Consider the following 21982-nt stretch of genomic DNA (forward strand, 5'->3'; position numbering starts at 1 on the left):
TAACAGACAGATAGACAGACATACTTTCGCATTTATACTAGACGATAATACTAGACGATGTTCGCGGCTTCGTCCGCGTGGATTTAGGTTTTTATAAATAACATGGGAACTATTTGATTTTCCGGGATAAAAAGTAGCCTATGTCCTTTCCCGAGATATAAGCTAACTGTTTAATTGTTGGGCCGTGGAAATCTAGCAGACAGATAGACATACTCTCGCATTTATAATATTAGTATGGATTAGTGATAATATTTTAACCAAATTATTATTACTATTAGACAGTTCAACCGTAAAAAGGGTAAGTTTCCAAAAATAGGCATTAATTAATTTTCACCAAATTAATTTTCATTTTTCATCCGTCTATGTCATCTGATCTTTATACAAGAGTCGAAAAGGCTTTCCCATAAAGCGATAAGCGTAGGCGTAACATCCGAAAGATTAAGGTGGCTTTCCATGAGACACGAAAGCTTGAGCCTGAGTACAAATTCTTGTGTATTGTCCTCTGTCGTCATCAAAAGTTTGAAAGACTTCAGTTTAACACGTACCTACTGTGAGAAATGACATTAAATTAGCGCGCTGAATATTCCACTCAGCGAACCAGGTCTTAAACTTAATGTTTCAGGGTTTTTAGCAATTAGGGAAGTTAGGGAATTAATGCGTCTGTAACATCTAAAAAGTGTGAAGATATCAACTTTATTTTATTAGATTAGATAATACGATAAGTCACAAGCATAAAAGAAGAAGCCATTTGGCCACTTTTTCCTAAAAACTTAAATCATCTTCATCATGATCGACCCATCGCCGGCTCAGAAAGGTTTGGACAGTTAACTTTTCGGAGCAATTTATACGTATAAATATCACTTGCATTAACGGTGAAGGAAAAAATCGTGAGGTAACCTGCATGCCTAAAAGTTCTCCATAGTGTTCACAAAAGTCTGGCAATCCACACTGGGCCAGCGTAGCAGACTATGGCCTAAACTATTCTCACATTGAGAGGAGGCCCGTTCTCAGTATTGGACTAGATGTGAGTTAATCGTGATGATGATGAATAGTCGCTCTACTGTTTTCTTTTATCTCTTTGGAAAAGACAACCTTTGGCCTTTAGACTTAGCTCACGCCTACACAGTTGGATCCTACAAAAGCTGTCTAGAACAAAAGCAGACAAGGTCTAATTTTATAGGTCCTAAAGACAATGTCTGGTGCCATGATAATTAATTTAGGTTATAAACTTTTAATCTGTAATTAAAATGGAGCTCCTCGGTCAAATTTTAGGCATCGATTCCACAGGACAGGGTCTGAGTTGAGAGTTCTACGTGCCATCACTGGGATCATGATTGACCCATTGCCGGCTAACTACTGAGCACGGGTAGTTTGGCTATAGTCTACCACGCTGGCTAAGTGCGGATTGGCAGACTTCAAACTTTTTTTAAAATTCAGATACAAGTTAACCCTTGACTATCTCACCTAGTGGTAAGTGATGATGCAGTCTAAAATGGAAACGGTCTAACCTGGAAGAGGTATTGCAGTTTTTATTAAACCCTTTGGTTTATACGCGGCATCGTACTGGAACGCTAAATCGCTTGGCGGCACGGTTTTGCCGGTAGGGTGGTAACTAGCCACGGCCGAAGCCTCCCACCAGACCAGGCTAGAGAAATTGTAAAATTTCAAACCGCTGCCGGGAATCGAACCCGGGGCCTCCCACTAATAAGACCAGCCATGGAGGTCTATTATATCTACTACAGGTCCTTTACCTCTCAACCACAGATTTACACTTAAGAGGGCTCTCTCCATCACTCGCTTCATACAATCGTAGTTCCAATTTCATTCATAGTAACATTAAGCAACCAAAGTCCATGAAATTTTGCAGACATATTCTAGAAACTATCTATGGCTATGGTTTTCCAGATTTCTGTTAAAATATTCGGTTTCAAAGTTACGCGGTCTTAAAAATTTTCATACAAATCTTTGAGCCCCTTTAATTTTAAAACTACATATTTTTAGAGAAATCTAAAACACCACAGACACAGATATTAGTTTCTAGAATATATCTGCTAAATTTCATGGACTTTGGTTGCTTAATGTTAAAATGAAATTGGAACTACGATTGTATGAAGCGAGTGACGGAGGGAGCCCTGTTAAAAAATAAGAGAAATACACCGAGAATATTTCTTGTTGTGGACGTGATATATTTAAATTTACAATGCAATACATTTGACCGTTGCAAGTTGGGTCATTATTCACAAAGTGGCAAGTTTCTTGCGAACTAGGGCAATGGGGAACGCTTGCAAAACAAAATGAAACGAAAAAACCGGTCAAGTGCGAATCGACGCGCACACGGAAGGTTCCGTACCATCGTACAAGACATAAAATGTGCTTTTTCAATTTTTTGCATGGCGGCCATTTTGAAATTCACCGTCTTGGTTTTTATTGTTACATAGTAATTGTTGTTATACAGATAACTAGCTGATACCCGCGACTTCATCCGCGTGGATTTAGGTTTTTCGATATCCCGTGGAAACTCTTGGATTTTCCGGGATAAAAGTAGCATATGTGCTAATCCAAGATATTACCTATCTCCATATCAAATAGCCACATCCGTCCAGTAGTTTTTGCGTGAAGGAGTAACAAACACACACACATACACACAAACTTTCGCCTTTATAATATTAGTGTGATAGAAGTACATACTGTAAATGTTTCAACTGTCTACCTATTACGGTTTACGAGATACAGACCGCTGATGAACGGACAGTGGAGTCTTTGTAATAGGGACCCGTTGGCACTCTTCGAGTACAGAACCCTACAAATATTATGTCATTTTTACAATCGTTAGCGGTTAGTTAATGGGTGCCAAAAGTTCAGACAACATAATCATCATCATCACCATAATGATCCCATCGTCAGCTCACTACTGAGTACGGGTCTCCTCTCAGAATAAGAAGGCCGTAGTTCACCATGTAGGCCCAAGTGTGAACTTCGCACACCTTTGAGAACATTACGGAGAACTCTCAGGCATGCAGGCTTCCTCACGATGTTTTCCTTCACCATTAGAATAGAATAAAATATATTTTTATTCAAGTGAACTTTTACAAGTGCTTTTGAATCGTCAAAATAATTTACCACTGGTTCGGAATGCCCATTCTACCGAGAAGAGCCAGCAAGAGACTCGGCGGTTGCTCTTTTCAAGTGTTCAATTTAGAATAATATGCCATACTATACAAGCAATTGCAGCTCCGCGCATTAGCAAGTGATATTATTGCTTAAAACGCACGTAACTTCGAAAAGTTAGAAGTGCGTGCCCGGGATCGAATCCCCGATCTTCCGAATCGTAGGTAAACTTCTTAACCACTGGGCTATCACGACTAATACCTTTAATATCTTTTCCAGGTTAGCGCGTTCCACCTTAGGCTGCTTCAACATTTAACCATAAGGTGAGATTATAGTCCATCCATCCATACTATCCATACTAATATTATAAATTATATTATTCTGTGGCGAAAGTGTGTGTCTGTCTGTCTGTGTGTTTGTATGTCTGTCTGTCTGCTACGATTTCACGGCCCAACCGCTGAACCGATTTTAATGGGTATAGATTCCTCTAGTCATTAATATGCAAGCTGTAAACTCTTTAAGGTGGATGCGACGGGCCTGCCCACGAAATTCAAATTTATTCTTTATTCTTTATTTATTTGCATTCATGTTTTACATCATAACAGAAAAAAATAATTATAATATTACAACATGAAGCCCCGTCAGGGCGCTGCATAGTGATTACATAATTATACATAAATAAAATGTCACGTATATAAAAATAAAAAAATAAAAATTAAAAAAAATTATGGAAATTCCTAACTAATTATGTCCTATTAATTATATTATTAGTCAATCTTTATTTAATTTGGTTTTCGCAATTTGTAAACTAATACGGCAACGTAATAAAAATCTTTACTTGAAAGGGTCCAGTTTAAGAAACTAGCTCTAGTATCGACTATAAGTCACATATTTCAATGGGGTTTGAAATCTGTGTAGTCACGCGGACGAAGTCGCGGGCATAAGGTAGTCTAAATATATGAAAGGAAAAGGTCGATTTATCAACTTAAAGCTCAAAGTACTGGGCGGATCGGGCTGAAATTATGTATGCAGCATAGCTAGGTATTATGACTTAGACATCCACTAAGAAAGGATTTTTGAAAATTCAACCCCTAAGAGGGTATAATAGGGGGTTGAAATTTGTGATAAATAAATAGTCCACGCGGATGAAGTCACGAGCATACCTAATCTAATACTTAATTAAATAATAATTAAGAAAATCATTAGTCAAGTTGTCCGTCATAATAATAGGTATAATGCCAGTGATTTTCCTGAAAATATCCCGGGGAACTGTATTTCGTTTGATTAAATATATCCGTAATTGATAGGGCGGTGGAGTTCATTCACCAAAACTGGATAGGTATTTTATATATCACCTATACTCGCAATAATGTATTGGATAGGAAAATGTATTAATTTATCAAGATATGGTACTCGTACGAATTTTTATAAAACTAAGAATAAGAAGTGGTGTTTATTTGCTAGAATATGGATCACACTAATATTATAAAGGCGAAAGTTTGTGTGTATGTGTGTGTATGTTTGTCACTCCTTCACGCAAAAACTACTAGACGGATTTGGCTAAAATATAAAGAAAATAGATAATATTTTGGATTAGCACATAGACTACTTTTTATCCCGGAAAATCAAAGAGTTCCCACGGGATATCGAAAACCCTAAATCCACGCGGGCGAAGCTGTGGGCATCAGCTAGTATTAATCTAAAATTCATCGTTATGATCATCACACTAATTTTATAAAGGCGAAAATTTGTTATTGTGTGTGTGTTTGCGTGTATGTTTGTTACTCTTTCACGCAGAAACTACTGGACGGATTTGGCTGTTTCGAATGTAGATATCTTGTACCCTGACTTAACACATATGCTAATTCTTATCCCGGAAAATCAAAGAGTTCGCAGGATTAAAAAATTATATCCACGTGGACGAAGTCGCGGGTATCATCTAGTAAAGTACTAATATTGCCTTAGTATTCATTAGCATCATCATTATCATCTCAAAAGCCATCTACTGAGCTTGGGTGTCCTCTCAGATTGTGAAAAATCCTGCTGGCCAATTGCGAATTGGCAGACTTCACACACCCTTGAAAATATTATGGAGAACTCTCAAGCATGCATTCCTCACGATGTTTGCCTTCACCGTTAAAGCAAGTGATGTTTTATTACTTCTTCTTCTTCTTCTCCTCTCTGGGCTAGTTTCCGCACTTAAACGTTTCCGTCTGTTGTGCGTGTGTTGCCCCTCCCCGCCGATGTCTTCACTCCAGCCATCCAAGCTCGCTCCAGAAGCCAAGTAGACCGCCCAGGTTACCGAGGACTTCATGGAGTGAGGTTGGGAAACCCAAATGGCGTTCTCTTTGTTCTGCCACGACCGTGCACTCCAGGAGCACGTGCGTCGGCGTTTCATCGACCTCCATGCAGGCCCTGCACAGGGGACTGTCGGTAACACCTATAACGAAAAGGTGTTTGTTTAGTGGTTTTATTACTTAACACGCACATTAATCCGAAAACTGGGTAACCCCCAACCCCGCTGAACAGGAGGCCGACGTTTTACCTACTTGACTGTCACAATTTCAAGTTAAGTAAGTTAATTACGTAACGCCATAAACTCAGCTGATGGCAAGTGTTCATTAGACAGGTGGGAACTTCCCCCATGGCGCGATGATGGACGCAGCGCGCCGCCAACCATGCCCAAAGTTCACGTAGCTATAAAAACTCCATCGATTTGTAGCTAGCCAAGTTACAAGCGAACGCGATTTATCTAAACACCTGCATATAGGCAATGTGTCTATAGTGCATAAATTTTGCATACACAAATAATGCATACATTTTGAGAAAGGATTCGCCATATTTGCTCTTTGTGTCAACTGTCATGTGAAAGGTACGATTTTAATCTAAGGGTGAACCGTAATCATATCACACTAGATAATGCCCGGGACTTCATCCGCGTGGATTTAGTTTTTTTAAAAAACCCGTAGAAACTCTTTGATTTTCCGAAATAAAAAGTTGTGTATGTCAGTTTCCAAGATGCAAGCTACTTCTGTACCAAATTTCATATAAATTGGTTAAACGGATGGGCCTTTAAGAATCCCGTGGAAACTCTTTGATTTTCCCGAATAAAAGTAGCCTATGTCCTTCCTAAAGATGTAAACTGACTCTGTACCCTTCAAAATCAGTTAAACTATTGGGCCATGGAAACTAGCAGACGGACAGACAGATACACTTTCGCATTTATAATATTTTAGTATGGATAGATATAATAATATTCATTATTCACACCACATATACTCAAAATATCAAAGCATAGTAAATAATTGATGAGAGTAGATCTGCCGCTCCTAACTTGGGCCACACGTCAAATCACAGGGGTTAACTTTTACCCCTAAACGCTGTAATAATGAATGGCGTTTTTATTATAAAAAGTAACGGAACCTTTTCTTTTTGACCTCGAGTTTTCCTTATTGGGGTTACCTAGAAAAAACTAACCTTCATAATTACATCATAATATACACTAGCTGTGCCCGCGACTTCGTTCGCGTGGAATAGTGACTTTTCGGGCAGCATATACTCTGTACGTTAAAAATGTTCACCGTGATTCTTTAAATTGACATAACTTTTTTATTTATGAACCGATTGACATGAAATAAACACTAAATGTTACGTGAAGCTTACTACAATATATTAGTGAAAACCGTATCTAAATCGAATAAGCCGTTTCTGATATTAGCGTGCACAAACACACAGACAAACAGACAAAAAAAAATTTATTACAATTTCGGGTTCGGCATCGATATAATAACGACCCCTGCTACTTTTTTTTTATATATTTCCATTGTACAGACACCACTTTTCTACAACTTATTATATGTATAGATCGAAGATTATGTAAATGATAAAAGAGCGTGGCGTTGACCTGCAGCTTGCTCCAGCAACACGCGGGGCTCCAATTACTTTTTTACATGGCATAATATTGTAAATCAAATCTTTGAAAAGAGCAACCGCCGAGTTTCTTGCTGGTTCTTCTCGGTAGGAAAGGCATTCCGAACAAGTGTTAGATGCTCTTGACGATTCAAAAGTACTTGTAAAAATCTAATTGAAAAAAAACATTTTGAATTTTGCAACCTGCTGAGCTGTCGGTTACTCTGATTTGCCTACTTAGTGCTTATTAACTTTACCAAGCGACAGAAAAACAATTTTACTATAATATTTCAGCATTTATTAAGACGATCGCAGTCGGGTTTTAGTTTTCAACTTTTATATAATTAAGATAAGTTAATTAGAGCCTTCAAACTAGGTTAAAACAACAGAAGCTATCAAAACCAGTAAACCAGCAAGATACTAATCTCGCAAGACTTCAGGAACCGTTAAAAGTTAACAGATGAGGGAGGCAATAAATTGTAAAGTTTTCAATTACTTTGACGAGACCACGTAATGGCTTGACCTAGTTGTTTGTTTACGATTGCAGTAAATTGGCTTTTATTTTATTAAAAAAACGGCCAAGTGCGAGTCAGACTCGCGCAACGAGGGTTCCGTACTCGGGTAATGGGTATTATTTTCGACATTTTGCACGAAAAATCAAAAATGTACAGGTAAAGCCCTTTCATATGATACCCTGCTTTGTATAGTTCTGACTTTGAAAATTGAAAATACTGATTTTTTGTTCATGAACACATTTAAATTTTTTGTTGTGATGTAACCACAAATTCAGTTTTCGATTTTTTTACTTTACTTGTGCTATAAAAGCTACCTACCTGCCAAATTTTATGATTCTAGGTCAACGGGAAGTACCCTATAGGTTTTCTTGACAGACGGACAGACAGATAGACAAGCTCAGTAGTTTAAGCGCTGTAGTGTAGTAGAACAAACATAAATCCAAACGTACATACATAGACTGCTAAAGTCATAGATAGCCCTTTCTTTTTGCTTTTCCGTAGAAGGATTACAAGGAGGCCGGTTGGGCCTCCTTGTTCGAGCATATATCTTCAGTTTCAGTTTGTATAACTCAAAATTTAAAAAACCCCTGACACAAAAACCTCTACAAGAAAACTAGAAAAAAGCTGATAACTTTCAAACGGCTGAACCGATTTTCTTCGATTATAGCTATGACCACTCGCGATCAAGCCACCTTTCAAACAAAAATAACTAAATTAAAATCGGTTCATTCGTTTAGGAGCTACGATGCCACAGATACACACGTCAAACTTATAACACCCCTCTTTTTGGGTCGGGGGTTAAAAACGAAGACACGTCATTACGTCGTTTGTATGGTGCGAATGTGTTTCTACCATTATTTAGTAGAGTGCATACATTGTAGTTTTACAACTTATTTACTTAGATACAGAGAAATCTATTACGACGCACTAAAAATTCCATTATAAAAATTGTTTATTTCATTATTTTATGTCAAAGAATGAAATTGGAAAATTGGGCTAGGAGACGGAAAACATGATTAATCAAGGGATCGGCCTGACTGACCAGCGCAGATATGCAGCCAGTATTCTTGGCACCATTTCACTTGGGCATCATTTTGTTATTAGATAAGTCTAACTATGAGTGTTACTGTAACAATTTCAATAATAACAAGTGTAAATTAAAAATTTATAACGACCCTGACCAGTAACTAGAAAAGAGCTGATAACTTTCAAACGGCTGAACCGATTTTCTTGGATTATAGCTAACAACCTTCTAACAACACTCTCGATCAAGCCACCTTTCAAACAGAAAAAACTAAATTAAAATCGGTTCATTAGTTTAGGAGCTCCGATGCCACAGACAGATACACAGATACACACGTAACACCCCTCTTTTTGGGTTGGGGGTTAAAAAATAAATGTTTACATATCAAGGGCCTCAATGGAACAAAATATACTAAAATTAGTCTAGTAGAAATGAAATTATGATAACTATTACAGAGTGCGCCTGCAGATTTATTCTTGCAATTTTTATCGCCAAAACTTCACAATGTGTTACTAGCTGATGACCGTGACTTCTTTCGCGTGGATATGGGTTTTTAAAAAATTTTTTGGGAACTCATTGATTTCCTGGATAAAGTTAGCCTAAGTATTAAATCAGGATAATATAATCTATCTCCATTCCAAATCTCAACCAAATCCGTCCAATAGTTTTTGCGTGAAAGAGTAACAAACATACACACAAAGTTTAGCCTTTATAATATTTGTGTGATAAGTCGGCGCTGACACTGACTATTTGAAGCAGATCTATACTCATTCTAGATGCAATACCCTCGGGAGTTACTCTAAAATCCCTCGTTAGGCTTGGGATTTATCCCGGCGCCCGTGACGTAAGACATAACATTACCCCCATGTTGAACAATCTACTATCTATACTTCTATACTAATAAATAAAATTGGAGTGTCTGTCTGTAATTTCGAAATAACTACCGCATATTAAGGTCATATGGTTATTTGAACGATACTATAACTGAATCACACGTTTTTAAAATTATTGTCTGTCTGTCTGTCTGTCTGTTTGAAAAGGCTAATCTTGGGAACGGCTGAACCGATTTTGACGGGATTTTCACAGACAAGTAGAGAATTGACCAGGAAGTAACATAGGCTACTTTTTTAACCGACTTTCAAAAAGGGAGTTGTGTTTTTCTACCTATGTACACCGAAATCTCCGAGATTTCTGAACCGATTTGCGTCATTTCTTTTTTAATCGATAGAGGAACTTTGCGACATTGTTTCATAAAAAATTTGGAGTCCAACTCCTCAATCCTGATGCTGCAGGGGATCTAACCAATCCACGCGGGCGAAGCTGCGGGCATCAGCTAGTTTCTAAATAAGAAACATACACTTGTGTATGAGTGCAAGCGCGGCCACTGGAGCGATGACACTTTGTTGGTGAGCTGCGCTCTATTCAGCTGTGGTGTTTGTTGCAGGCGTGGATATGTCACTCGGGCGAGGTGCCGATGGCGCAGGCTGAGCGCCCTCGGCTAGGCGCCCATGCGCGCCTGCCTCCTGCTGTGTGCGGCGCTCGCGCTCGCGCCGAGCCGGCCGCGCGCCGCCGCCGCCTCGCCCCGCGCCTCGCCCCGCGCCTCGCCGCGCGCCTCGCCGCAGCACGCGCCCGAACCCGCCCGACTCGAGCACATCAAGACACAGATACTCGCCAAGGTGCGTGCTCTGTTGCCGTGTATGTGACATGTCTCTCACGCCCCGCGCCGCTACATGGATATGTCGTGCAATCTAACTTGGTATATGTCGTTTGCAGCTGGGGCTCACATCGCGGCCGACGCCGCTCGGGGCGCCGCCTCGTGACGTCGTGAGGCAGATCCTGGCGCGAGCGGCCGACCCGAGGCCCGAGCGCCGCCCGGACACAGAACAGAGCATGAGGGAAATCATTGCGATAGCACACAGAGGTACCCGACACACATACGCCACCTGCCTCGTGACGTCACGAGACAGCGCCGCCTCGTGACGTCGTGAGGCAGATCCTGGCGCGAGCGGCTGACCTGTGGCCCGAATGCCGCCCGGCAGAACATCAAGGAAATCATTGCGATAGCACACAGTAGTACCTGACACACATACGCGACACCTGCCTCGTGAGATCACGACGGCTAATTCACGACGTCACGACGGCACAACACCTCACGACACCTGTCTCGTGATCTCACGAGACAGGTGTCGTGAGTCGTGACGTCGTGAGGCAGAACTTAGTGCTGTAGCGAATCGGAAAAGAGAATTTAACATTACATTTAATTCATTTAAAACTGAGTAAGAAAATGACAGAATATTTAATTTTATTTTAGCTGAATTTTATTTCACAAGTGCATTTAACTCGCAGCTTTCTCCACCAAATGCATGGCATTATATTATATTATAAATTGAATCTTTGAAAAGAGTTTCTTTGTGATTCTTCACAATAGCACAGGCATTTCGAACCAGTAATAGATTAATTTTTGACATCTTGAACAGTTATCGTCACATTTCAACAAATTAACTCTTCTTCTTCTAGTCCTTATCCCACGCTACGTGGGGTCGGCACAACATGTCTTCCTCTTCCACTCTCTTCTGTCATCCATCAACGTACCATCTACCCCTTTTATACGCATCCTCTTTCACGCAATCCATCCACCTTTTCTTTGGTCCATCCACATGCATATTTAACATTCTTCTAGTTATATGACTCTCTTCCCTCCGCATTACATGCATTACATTTTTCATTTCAACAAATTAACATAAAACAATATTATACTACATATATGTAACCTTTCTCTTGGATCACTCTATCTACTGATGAATCCGCATTAAAATCCGTTGCGTAGTTTAAAATATCCCAGTGTATAAACTTATAAAGGGACAGAGGGCGGGAAGCGACTTTATTCTAATACCATTCACCTAGAGATTAGTTCGTTTACACGTGAATGATATGGTTCTTCTCGGTAGGAAACGCATTCCGAACCAGTGGTAAATTATTTGACGATTCAAAAGCACTTGCAAAAGTTTATTTGAATAAAAATCTATTCTATTCTATTGCGTTGCGAAGTTAATTTCCACTTTTGATGCCCTTTAAATTATTGGCTGATAATTTATTGGGTATCGCTTTATTCCCATTTTTGTCTAACTTAATTTAAAATTAAATCTTCTGTCCTTTTCCAACTGAGTCAGACTACGGAATATAATATAATATATAAATAAATATCGCTCACCCTACTTTTAAATGTCACTGTTCACACTTAGATGTAATATTTATATTACCGTATATATTTCCGTAGTTTGAAGGCAACTTTATTAAGAAACAAAAATGCAATATTTTAATGCGATTGAAAACTGTATATTTTTTTATATCGATACATTTTTTTCTTAGATTAATTCTCATTTACGAAATGGCTCATCACTCTTTACTATTTTTAATACAATAGGTGTAACTTTAATTTTTTAATTTTTTACCTTTACAATTTCTTGTAAGATTTTTTCAGATAGAAAGTTTTTACTGCTGCCTTGGATGTTGAAATTGTGTAAGTATCTCTTTTTTATTAATTGAAACTCTATGCCCGTGCTTTTTGTTTTTTTTTCGGAATCGGTTCAACGGTTGAGCAATGAGAAGATAACAGACAGATAGACAAACACACTTTCGCATCAGGGGGCACGGCAGTGCCCCCGCCAAGACGAGCCAAACGGCGGCCGGGGCGCTACGTACCTTTTTCTCGAAGTGTTTCGCCGTATTTTCGACTCGTTATAACTTCGGTCTGGATGACGCTAGAAAGCTGAAATTTTCAGTATAATTTATATTACTACTAGTGTAAATACCTTAGAATTATCAGTATCAGTATAAGCAGTGATACAACATATTGAATCGAACGCGAAAAGATCTGAGATCCCATCGCATTACTATCTTCAAAACCCTGTACCATTATTTGATGACTGAAAGAAGTCATAACCCTCAGTAATGACTAATGACGTGGCAGAGGTAGAGAAAAAAGTAATTTTTGAAATTCACTTTTTCAGGGACTTTGGAAAAGTTACAGTTTGGAAGAGGACTTGGATAGTTAAAAAATGTAAGTTATAAATCTTATTTTGAACCTAATAATTGTTCATGTTTTTGGTAGCAAATAATCACTGAAAACCACTCATCTCTAAGGCACGGGCTGGGCCGAGAAAACTCTGTAAGTTTGGAAAATACTAAATTTTAAAATTTTGACACTTTGGTACCAATATGTCCGCGTTTGTTATGCTTGTATCACATCAATTTTGTCCATTTAAAATGAATTTTATAATAACTCAAAATTTAAAAACCCGACATATAAACCTCTATAAGAAAACTAGAAAAGAGCATTCCAACGGCTGAACCGATTTTCTTCGATTATAGCTTAAAACTCTCTTGATCAAGCCACCTTTCAAACAAAAAAAACTAAATTAAAATCGGTTCATTCGCTTAGGAGCTATGATGCCATAGACAGATACACAAATACACAGATACACACATAATACACAGATACACAGACACACAGATACACACGTCAAACTTATAACACCCCTCTTTTTGGGTCGAGGGTTAAAAAGACTAGCTTATGCCCGCTACTTCATCCGCGTGACTAGACAAATTTCAAACCCCTATTTTAGCCCCTTCAGGGGTTGAATTTTCAAAAATCCTTTCTTAGTGGATATCTACGTCATATTAGTAGCTATCTGCATCAGCTCGATCCATTCAGTGGTCTGAGCTGTGCGTTAATAGATCAGATGTCAGTCAGTCATTGAGTCATTTTATATATTTAAATCTGTGATTTAAATTAAATAAGTTGATATGATAACAATTATTGTTTCATGAAAGAATCCGTTCATAAAAATATCTACTTGCGTACGATTTTCAATTCATGTCATGAAAATTAATACAAAACTGCTAAATGGACCTAATATAATTCTTTTAGTATAGATTATTTCATTGATAAGGAAAAATCTCTGAAAAAAGACTGCACATAAACGTTTTATTATCACCCCCCGCTTCCCCCCTACTGCCTAGAATTGCAACATAAACCCATTATATGGGAAACAAAAAACGCCCATAAAACCCACTGTCCATGCCAACTATATTATTATTTTAGAAAAAACATTAAATCGCAAAACTTCGGAACTAACCAAAAATGGGCAACGAGTAGGGTTGTCACTGTTGTTTTATTTTGCAAAATTGTAAAACTTCAGAAAAAAAGCTCATAGTAGGTAGATACATTAGTTTTCTATGGTTGTGGATGGGAATTAATCACGTATGACGCGTTTGCCTATACTGTGCCTATTTGTCTTGTTTTAAGGATAGCCAGATTACATGATTAAAACAGTTTTTTAAATACAAAACATGTTTAAAACGTTAGTTTTAAAACATTTTTCATATACATTTGTTTTCAAAACTAGGTAACCTTGCTTTGAATGCAGTTAGACTAACGAAAAATAAAAAATACTGTACGAAGAATAACAGTATAAGAATACATTGGCAGATTCAATCCAATTTACACGTAAGTAGATCAATCTGATGAAAGTACACAAAAAATCCAGTCAAGTGCAAGTTAGACTCAAACACGAAGATGTGTAAGATAGTATCTATGTAGTTTTTAATTTTTTAATTTGCATGGCAGCCATTTTAAATTCGGCATCAATTTTTTTTTATCATAGTGACATTAGAAATACACACCCTGTAAAAATTTTAACTCTCTACCTATTAAGGTTCATGAGATACATCGCGTTGACAGACAGACGAATGGACGGAAGGCGGAGACATTCTTTGAGTGCGGAACCCCACAAGTTAGATCATGTTTGGGATAGTCTCGAACGATTATTCGTTATTGTCAGAGACGGTTTAACTTGCTCTTTGGGACACAGGGAGAAAGTAAATAGCCAAATTAGGACCTCCTTTCGGTCAGTTACTACCGATTTAGATCAAGATTTCGATAATTGGGGTGATGATCGGGAAAATTCTATCGAAAGCTCAAAATTACTGTTCGAGCGCAGTAGTAACAGAAGTTCAAGACTAAAAAAAAATTTAAAAATGCCGCTAATGGCATCTAAGTATTTCTCAAAACTTTTGTGGATGTATCACTTTAGTAATAATAAAAAAAAACCTAACCTTTATATGGGTTTATTTGATGTAAACTGTCTCCAAAGTAAAGGGGTGACTTTTTTTGATTTAAAATTAATCATAAAATTTTCTTTATGAATAATTCTCAACTTAAAATGTACTTCATTTTGACTTTTTTAAGGGTTTTGTATCAAAAGAGTGCCAACGGAACCCTATTACTAAGCCTCCGCTGTCCGTCCGTTCGTCTGTCAGCGGGCTGTATCTCTTGAACCGTAATAGGAATGTGTATTACTATTGCCACTATTACAAAAAAGATTTTGATAAATGATGCGTCTTTAAATCAGTATTGATGCCGCGGGTGTTACTGGATACCCAGATACACACATAAAATTCAAAAAAAATATTAAAATAGCATATTTTATGCGCTTTAATGTTATAGGTTGAAAAAAAAATTTTTAGAAATCCTCAAGCGGTATATCAAAATAAAGGGATTTAAAAGGCGAGTACGAAAATATACAAAATTTATATAGAGTATGTTTCAAAACAAAATGACGGACTTTATGCGCTTTAACGTGTGGGCTGAAAAAGATGCATTGTAAACCGCAGTTGGGGTTTTTTTGAAAACTTTTAGGTTAAATTAGGTACTTGTTAACTTTTTTTACCCGACTGCGGCAAATCCAAAAGGAATGGTTATGATTTTAGCTGTCTATGTATGTATGTATCCAGATTATGTATGTTCCACCGTAGTGCGTAAACTAGTGGGCCGATTTTGATGAATGAGATGTCAATTGACTCGTTGTAAAGACATAGGTTATATATTATACGAAAAAATTTTTCCTAACGGATGTACAGAAAAAACAGTGGATGTCTCCAAAAATTTTTTTTGCTATTGCATCGAGTGGTATGTCAAATGAAAAAGGAAAAAATTCTGAGCCCGTAAATGTACAACAACGTTAAAATATACCAAGCGACAGAAATACAATTTTACTGTAATATTTCAGCGTTCACTAAGACGATCGCAGTCGGGTTTTAGTTTTCAACTTTATCTTGTTTGAATTACGACTTGTCAACGCTACCTACTTACACGTTAACGTTAACCAGGCGTCAACCCTAGTGGGGACGAGCTGTAGTTGGCTTGAACGATGATCATTCTGTGTGTGCGTGTGTGTGCAGTTAAACAGTAATTTAAGTTGGTGATGCAACGCGCTGGCCGGCTGCCAACCGCCGGCCCGGTCCGAGCGGCTACAGTTTTTTCTAGAAATCTTAAGTTTCTATAGCTTCCTTCTTCTTAAGGCAGCGATATGCGTATCCACCAGGGGCGTGCAGCTCGTATAGGCATAACAGCACTGCTTACCCTAGTTGTAATAAATCAATGCAAATTTTTCATTGTGGTCTACTAGAAAATAAGTTCATGTGTAATTATGCATACCCTGGCTTTGAATTCTGTGCAAGCCACTGGTATCCACAATATTTTTACCGAACTATGGCAAAGCCAAAAGGAAGGTTATGATTTGTGCAGTATGTATGTAGATTTGTATTCATTTGTGTTCCACCGTAGTGCCTAAACTACTGAGCCGGTTTTGGTGAATGAGGTCTAACTATTCTATATCTGTATAGTCTGGATGACATAGGCTACATTTTATACGAAAATGGTCGAAACTAGTCGGGTTTACACCGACTAAATACATGAGTATAGCCGTATCAACCTATACTTATAACAAAAATCACTCACGATATTTTAAACGTTTAAATATCTGTTTGCCAGGTTACTGTAAAAATGTGTAGTTTCAAAGTTGCATGCGTTCAACGATTTGTATGAATCTTTATATCAAAATCAAACTTTATTTTTATGGGGTGCGCTGAACGCTCATATTGTTATGCTACGCTTGCATATGCCAAGGTGAGGCAAAGTGCAACATTGTGGCATACCTACCAATCATTCAGTAGTCTGCATAGCTCATGCCCGCGACTTTTTCCGCGTGGCCTACACATATTCGAATTACAGGGACGTAAGCTACCTCGGTACCAAACATACAAATCGGCTAAACGGATGGGTTTTTGGGAACCCCGTGGGAACTCTTTGATTTTCCGGGATAAATGTAGCCTATGTCCGTCCCCGGGATATAAGCTAACCCTGTACCTGTCAGAATCGGTTAAACTGTTGGGCCGTGAAAAGGTAGCAGGCAGACAGACAGATACACTTTCGCATTTATAATATTGGTATGGATATAGGAAGCCGGAAGTGGGTTGAAAATAAAACAAGTTTTTATCAAATCATCATAATGTTACTGCGTTCTACTGCGGTGTATGACACGAGCCAGAGTTATGACTGCAGTCAAATTGATCTGAAAAATAAATGGAAAGTCTTCAAGGACTTCGGTGAATTCTGTTCATTTAGAAAACTCCAAGTATTTCAAACAAACCTCAAGATTTTCTTGCTAGTATATACATGCTAGCTTCAAGGTTTTCTAGCTAATAGGTATATACTAAATGATGCCCACGCCTTAATCCATGTGGATTTAGATTTAAAAAATCTTGTAGGAACTCTTTTCTTTTACGGGATAAAAAGTAGTCTATGTTTTTTCCCGGGATAAATATCTGTACCAAATTTCGTCAAAGCCGGTTATAGGTACAGATGGGCCGTGAAAATGAAGACAGACAGGCAGAGAAACACACTTATAATACTAATATGAAGGGATAGTTATAGTTTCACATAGATAACACCCAGTCATTACTCGCCATTTTGTAATTTTACTCTGCCTAAGACTAGATGATGTCCGCGTGGATTTAGGTATAAAATCTCTTAGGAACTCTTTTATCTTTGCGGAATAAAAAAGAGTATATGTGCTTTCCCGGGATGCGAACTATCTCTATACATTTCATCAAAATCGGTTAAACAGATGCACTTTCGCACTTATACTCGCAATATTAGTATGGAGGGAGCAGTGATAATTTCACAAGTTTGCTAACTCCCAGTCATTACCCGCCATTTTGTCACATTACTCAGCCTAGGAACAATAAATAAACTTGCTGCACTCTGGCATACGGAATATTTTGCGAGATTTCAAATTTTCCAAGAGGTTTACATCTTGGCTTATATCACTTGAGAGGATTAATGGCGAAAAAATGTCATAGTCCATGAGCAAGTGTGATAAACATGCAGGTTTTTATCCCGAGTGGGGAAAACCCCATGAAATTCACATTAGTATCACACTAGTATTATAAAGACGAAAGTTTGTGTGTATGTATGTCTGTTACTCTTTTACGCACAAACTACGGAACGGATTTGGCTCAAATTCGAAATGAAGATGGATACATAAACTACTTTTTATTCCGAAAAATCAAGAGTTTTTGCGGGATTTTGAAAAACCTAGATCCATACGGAAGAAGTCGCGGACGTCAGCAAGTTGTTCATACTATTATTATAATACTAGCCGATGCCCGCGGCTTCGCCCGCGTGGATTTAGGTTGTTCGAAATCCCGTTGAAACTCTTTGATTTTCCGGGATAAAAAGTAGCCTATGTGCTAATCCAGGATATTATCTATCTCCATTCCAAATTTCAGTCAAATCCGTTTGGTAGTTTTTGCGTGAAGGAATAACAAACATACACACACACACATACAAACTTTCGGCTTTATAATATTATTAGTGTGATAGTGTGAAGTGTGATTAAACGAGCATCCATTTAACTGATTTTGATGAAAGGTAAAGAGTTAGCTTACATCCCAGGGACGGATATAGGCTACTTTTTATCCTGGAACATCAAAAAGTTCTCACGGGAGACCCATCCGTTTAACCGATTTATATGTGGTATCTTGCGTCCCGGGACTTGACGCAACTTTTAACCCGGAAAATCAAAGAGACCTCACTGGTTTTGTAGAGAAATCCGGCCTTATTCCTTGTTTGTATCATAGACTAGCGACCCGCCCCGGCTTCGCATGGGTGGACATTTATTTTTTCTATTTTCCGGGATAAAATATAGCCTATACGGATTCGGAAGAATCCCTCTAAGTAATGGTAAAAGAAATTTTGCAATCGGTCCAGTAGTTTATGAGCCTATTCAATACAAACATACAAAAATACAAAGGTTTCCTCTTTATAATATTAGTATAGATAAGGTTTAAGGCCGATTTTTCGAAATTCCCTCGAGATAGGAAACAAAGAGAGGAACCCCAGGCGTTTGCTACTATATCAATATTATGCCTTTCGCAGACAATAAAATTTTAAAGTTAAATCCGCCTGAATACGATGGCAAAACTACTGAGTGTATTATTGCGGATGTACCAGCGAACATTAATGTAGACACATAACGACTGGCTATTCTGCGACGGACTAAACAGATTTTGCGGATGGATTTTAGGAACTTTATTTATTGTTTCGAAGCTAAGGACTTTGCTCGGTTAGCATAAGTTTTTTATGGCCCGAATACATTAAAAAATTGACTAATTTACCTACTTTTTAGGGTTCCTAGAACCTAGTGAGGCAAAGGCCTCATTAGGGGAGGCCTTTACCCGTATTTGGGATGACCTCTGAAGAAAAAAAACACTTATATTTATACTTACTAATTTGAAAGAAAAAAAAAATATATTTACCTGCATATACTTAATATTGAGAAAAAATATAAATAGACAAAAAAGAAAGGAAAAAATATATTAAAAATTATAATAATAAGTAAATAAACAAAAAAAAAATTTAGAGGTAGGCTAAAATAATAATAATAATAGAACCTAGTGACCTCGAATTTCTATCCTGGCCTGGGTACGCGGTACGCACCTCTACATTTTCCGACCTATGTGCGTTTTAGCCAATTAAATATGCAAGACATTACTGCAAGACATTACGTACTGCAAGACAGCAAAACTAATTTTCAACGGAAACCAAAAAACACTGGAGCGCCACACGATAAATGCGACCGGCAAAATCGTAAATTGGTAACTTTAAAGATCCTCCCCGAAGAATATGTTCCGGATTTTGGGGGCAGTAAATTTTCCGGAGAGAAAAGGGGGAACGTCGAACGCTTTATAATGTCTGTGTTGACTGTACTGTACTTTGACCTTTAATTTTTTTTTTTTGAAAAAGAATATTAGCCATGCTAATCATGATTAATACTCCCCTTTCCCTCCAATTAAGCGTAAAGCTTCTGCCAGGAGTGGGTACGACAATAGTGCAACGGGCGGGGTTTGAACCTTTCGGAATTCAGACCGCTCCTCAACCGTTGAGCTATCGAGGCTCTAATTTTAGCGATTAGCTGTTTTATTATGGAATCTTAATATGGGGTAAAGCGGCAGATATTCCAGAAATTTAGGGAGGTCCAAAAGTAGTTTGTGGTAGAGAGTTGACATAACAAATATTTGATCTCATTTCCCCCCAGGCCTACAAACTAATAGGTATACCATAGATTGAAATAGTCAAACAAAATAAATTAAAAAGGTACAGTCAACAAAATAACTTCAATTAGGTACAAACATTTCAAACATGCAAATAAAAAAAAAGATTCCGACGAATTGAGAACCTCCTCCTTTTTTGGAAGTCGGTTAAATACGTAGTGAGTACCTAATTGAAGAGATTTTGTTGACGCTACTTTTCAGGGTTCCCGAAATGTGCCAACGGGGCTCTATTACTAAGCCTCCGTTGTCCGTCCGTCTGTCCGTCTGTATATTAGCCGACTGTATCTCGTGAACCGTAATAATAGAGTTAAAATTTTCAAAGAATGCGTCTTTCTATTGCCTATTTTTGAGATTTCTATTAATTTTTGTGATAGGCAACAAATAATTCTATTATTTCAAAACGGCCGCCATGAAAATTTAAAAAGAAGTCATATTAATTCATTTGTGATGGTACGGAGCCCTTCGTGTACGAGTCCGACTCGCACTTGGCCTATTTATTCACGTTGATCTGAGAAACAGTTTTCCCAGCGTTTGTTCTGAGGGTTGCGAAAATAAATTGAAAGTAATTGAATGTTTTGTTGACTCTATTTTCCTTTGATTTATTTTGCGGCAATTTATTTATTGGCTACATAAAGATAATATTGATACAGTTGAAATACATATAAAATACAAGAAATCTTCTGGGTATATCTTCTAGGTAAACGCGTCCCATCTTAGGCCACATCATCACTTTCCATCAGGTGTGATAGTGGTAAAGCGCTTGCCTATAATGAATTAAAAAAAAAAACATTCAAGCTGTATTTTTCGTCTATATTCTTACTTATCAAATAGTTAGGTAGTTTTAATTTAAAACCTTCTTAAATCGATTAAGCAGATGGGCTATGAATATCTAGCGGACAGAAAGACAGACAAACTTTCTCATTATTAGTATGAATATAACATAAGTATGGATTCCTACTGTAAAAAAAAAATATTCTTAATATTGTTTTATCAATTTCAGGGAATTGAAGAAACAAGCTCTACCATGTCTTCCAGTGACTGAGGACTTGTACAGAACGACAAACAAGATAAATAGTATAATAGTAAGTATAGGGCGTCAACAACGATCTAGCATTTGACGACCTCTTTTTTTTTAAAGAATATAAGCCATGCTTATCATTGTTTTATTTAATACATAAAGATAATTTATTTAGAAGAATTTATTTATCATGACTAATAAGCCCCTTTCCCCTCCAATTAAGCGTAAAGCTTGTGCCAGGAGTGGGTACGAGCCTTCAGGCCCAAAAACGGGTGGGGTTTGAACCGCTGACCTTTCGGAATTCAGTCCGCCCCTCAACCGTTGAGTGTCTTTGGCGCAGTGGTGAGTGCTGTGGTCTTATAAGTGGGAGGTCCCGGGTTCGATTGCCGGCATGGGCAATTCGGGAATTGATATTTTCTAAATTGTCTCTGGTCTGGTCTGGTCTGGTGGGAGGCTTCGGCCGGGCTAGTTACCAGCCTATCGGCAAAGCCGTGCCGTCAAGCGATTTAGCGTTCCGGTACGTGTAGAAACCGATCAAGGGGTATGTACCCCTTCCAAGCAAGCCCGCTTCCATGTTAGATAGGTCCTGTAATTTATAAGACACAATATAGAGAAAGATTATAACAGCTTCTGCCATCTATTGAAAGCTTTGCGTGAATTTTACACTACAAAAATAGATGGCGCTAGGTGTATGGATTTTCATAAAGTTCCTGCTAACCCTTCTTCTTCGGTCAGGGAGAAATCTTGAAAGTCCGTCTTTAGGAGGACTATGTTGTAATAGTGCAGTATAGTAAGTACATTAAATTAAGTCGTGGTAGCCTAGTGGTAAGACATCCGCTTTCTACTCAAGAGGTCGGGGCTTCGATTCCGGGCATGCACCTCTGACTTTTCGGAGTTATATTCGTTTTGAGCAAATTAATATCACTTGCTTTAACTATTCAAGGCTCCCAC

The 21982-nt window shown here is 38.1% G+C and overlaps 1 protein-coding gene and 1 long non-coding RNA gene across 3 annotated transcripts in view; both read left to right on the plus strand.

The window, feature by feature from the left end:
* LOC123877296 overlaps positions 1-10621 on the plus strand; it is a 66431-nt gene extending 55810 nt beyond the window's left edge. Inside the window, exons 2-4 of one of the 2 annotated variants that reach the window (XM_045923918.1) lie at positions 3388-3431; positions 10001-10232; positions 10330-10621. In XM_045923918.1, the coding sequence (XP_045779874.1) occupies positions 10065-10232; positions 10330-10536 (375 nt within the window). In that variant the 5' untranslated portion in view covers positions 3388-3431; positions 10001-10064 and the 3' untranslated portion in view covers positions 10537-10621. The remainder of the gene's footprint in view (positions 1-3387; positions 3432-10000; positions 10233-10329) is intronic. The other variant, XM_045923920.1, reaches the window with a different exon arrangement.
* Positions 10622-12001: 1380 nt separating this feature from the next.
* Positions 12002-21096, plus strand: LOC123877300. The gene is made up of 3 exons (XR_006798559.1): positions 12002-12076; positions 12567-12616; positions 21014-21096. It is a non-coding gene; the product is annotated as an uncharacterized LOC123877300 (long non-coding RNA).
* Positions 21097-21982: the final 886 nt, after the last annotated feature.

This window comes from Maniola jurtina, chromosome 23 (assembly GCF_905333055.1).
Source record: "Maniola jurtina chromosome 23, ilManJurt1.1, whole genome shotgun sequence".
Taxonomy (NCBI): domain Eukaryota; kingdom Metazoa; phylum Arthropoda; class Insecta; order Lepidoptera; family Nymphalidae; genus Maniola; species Maniola jurtina.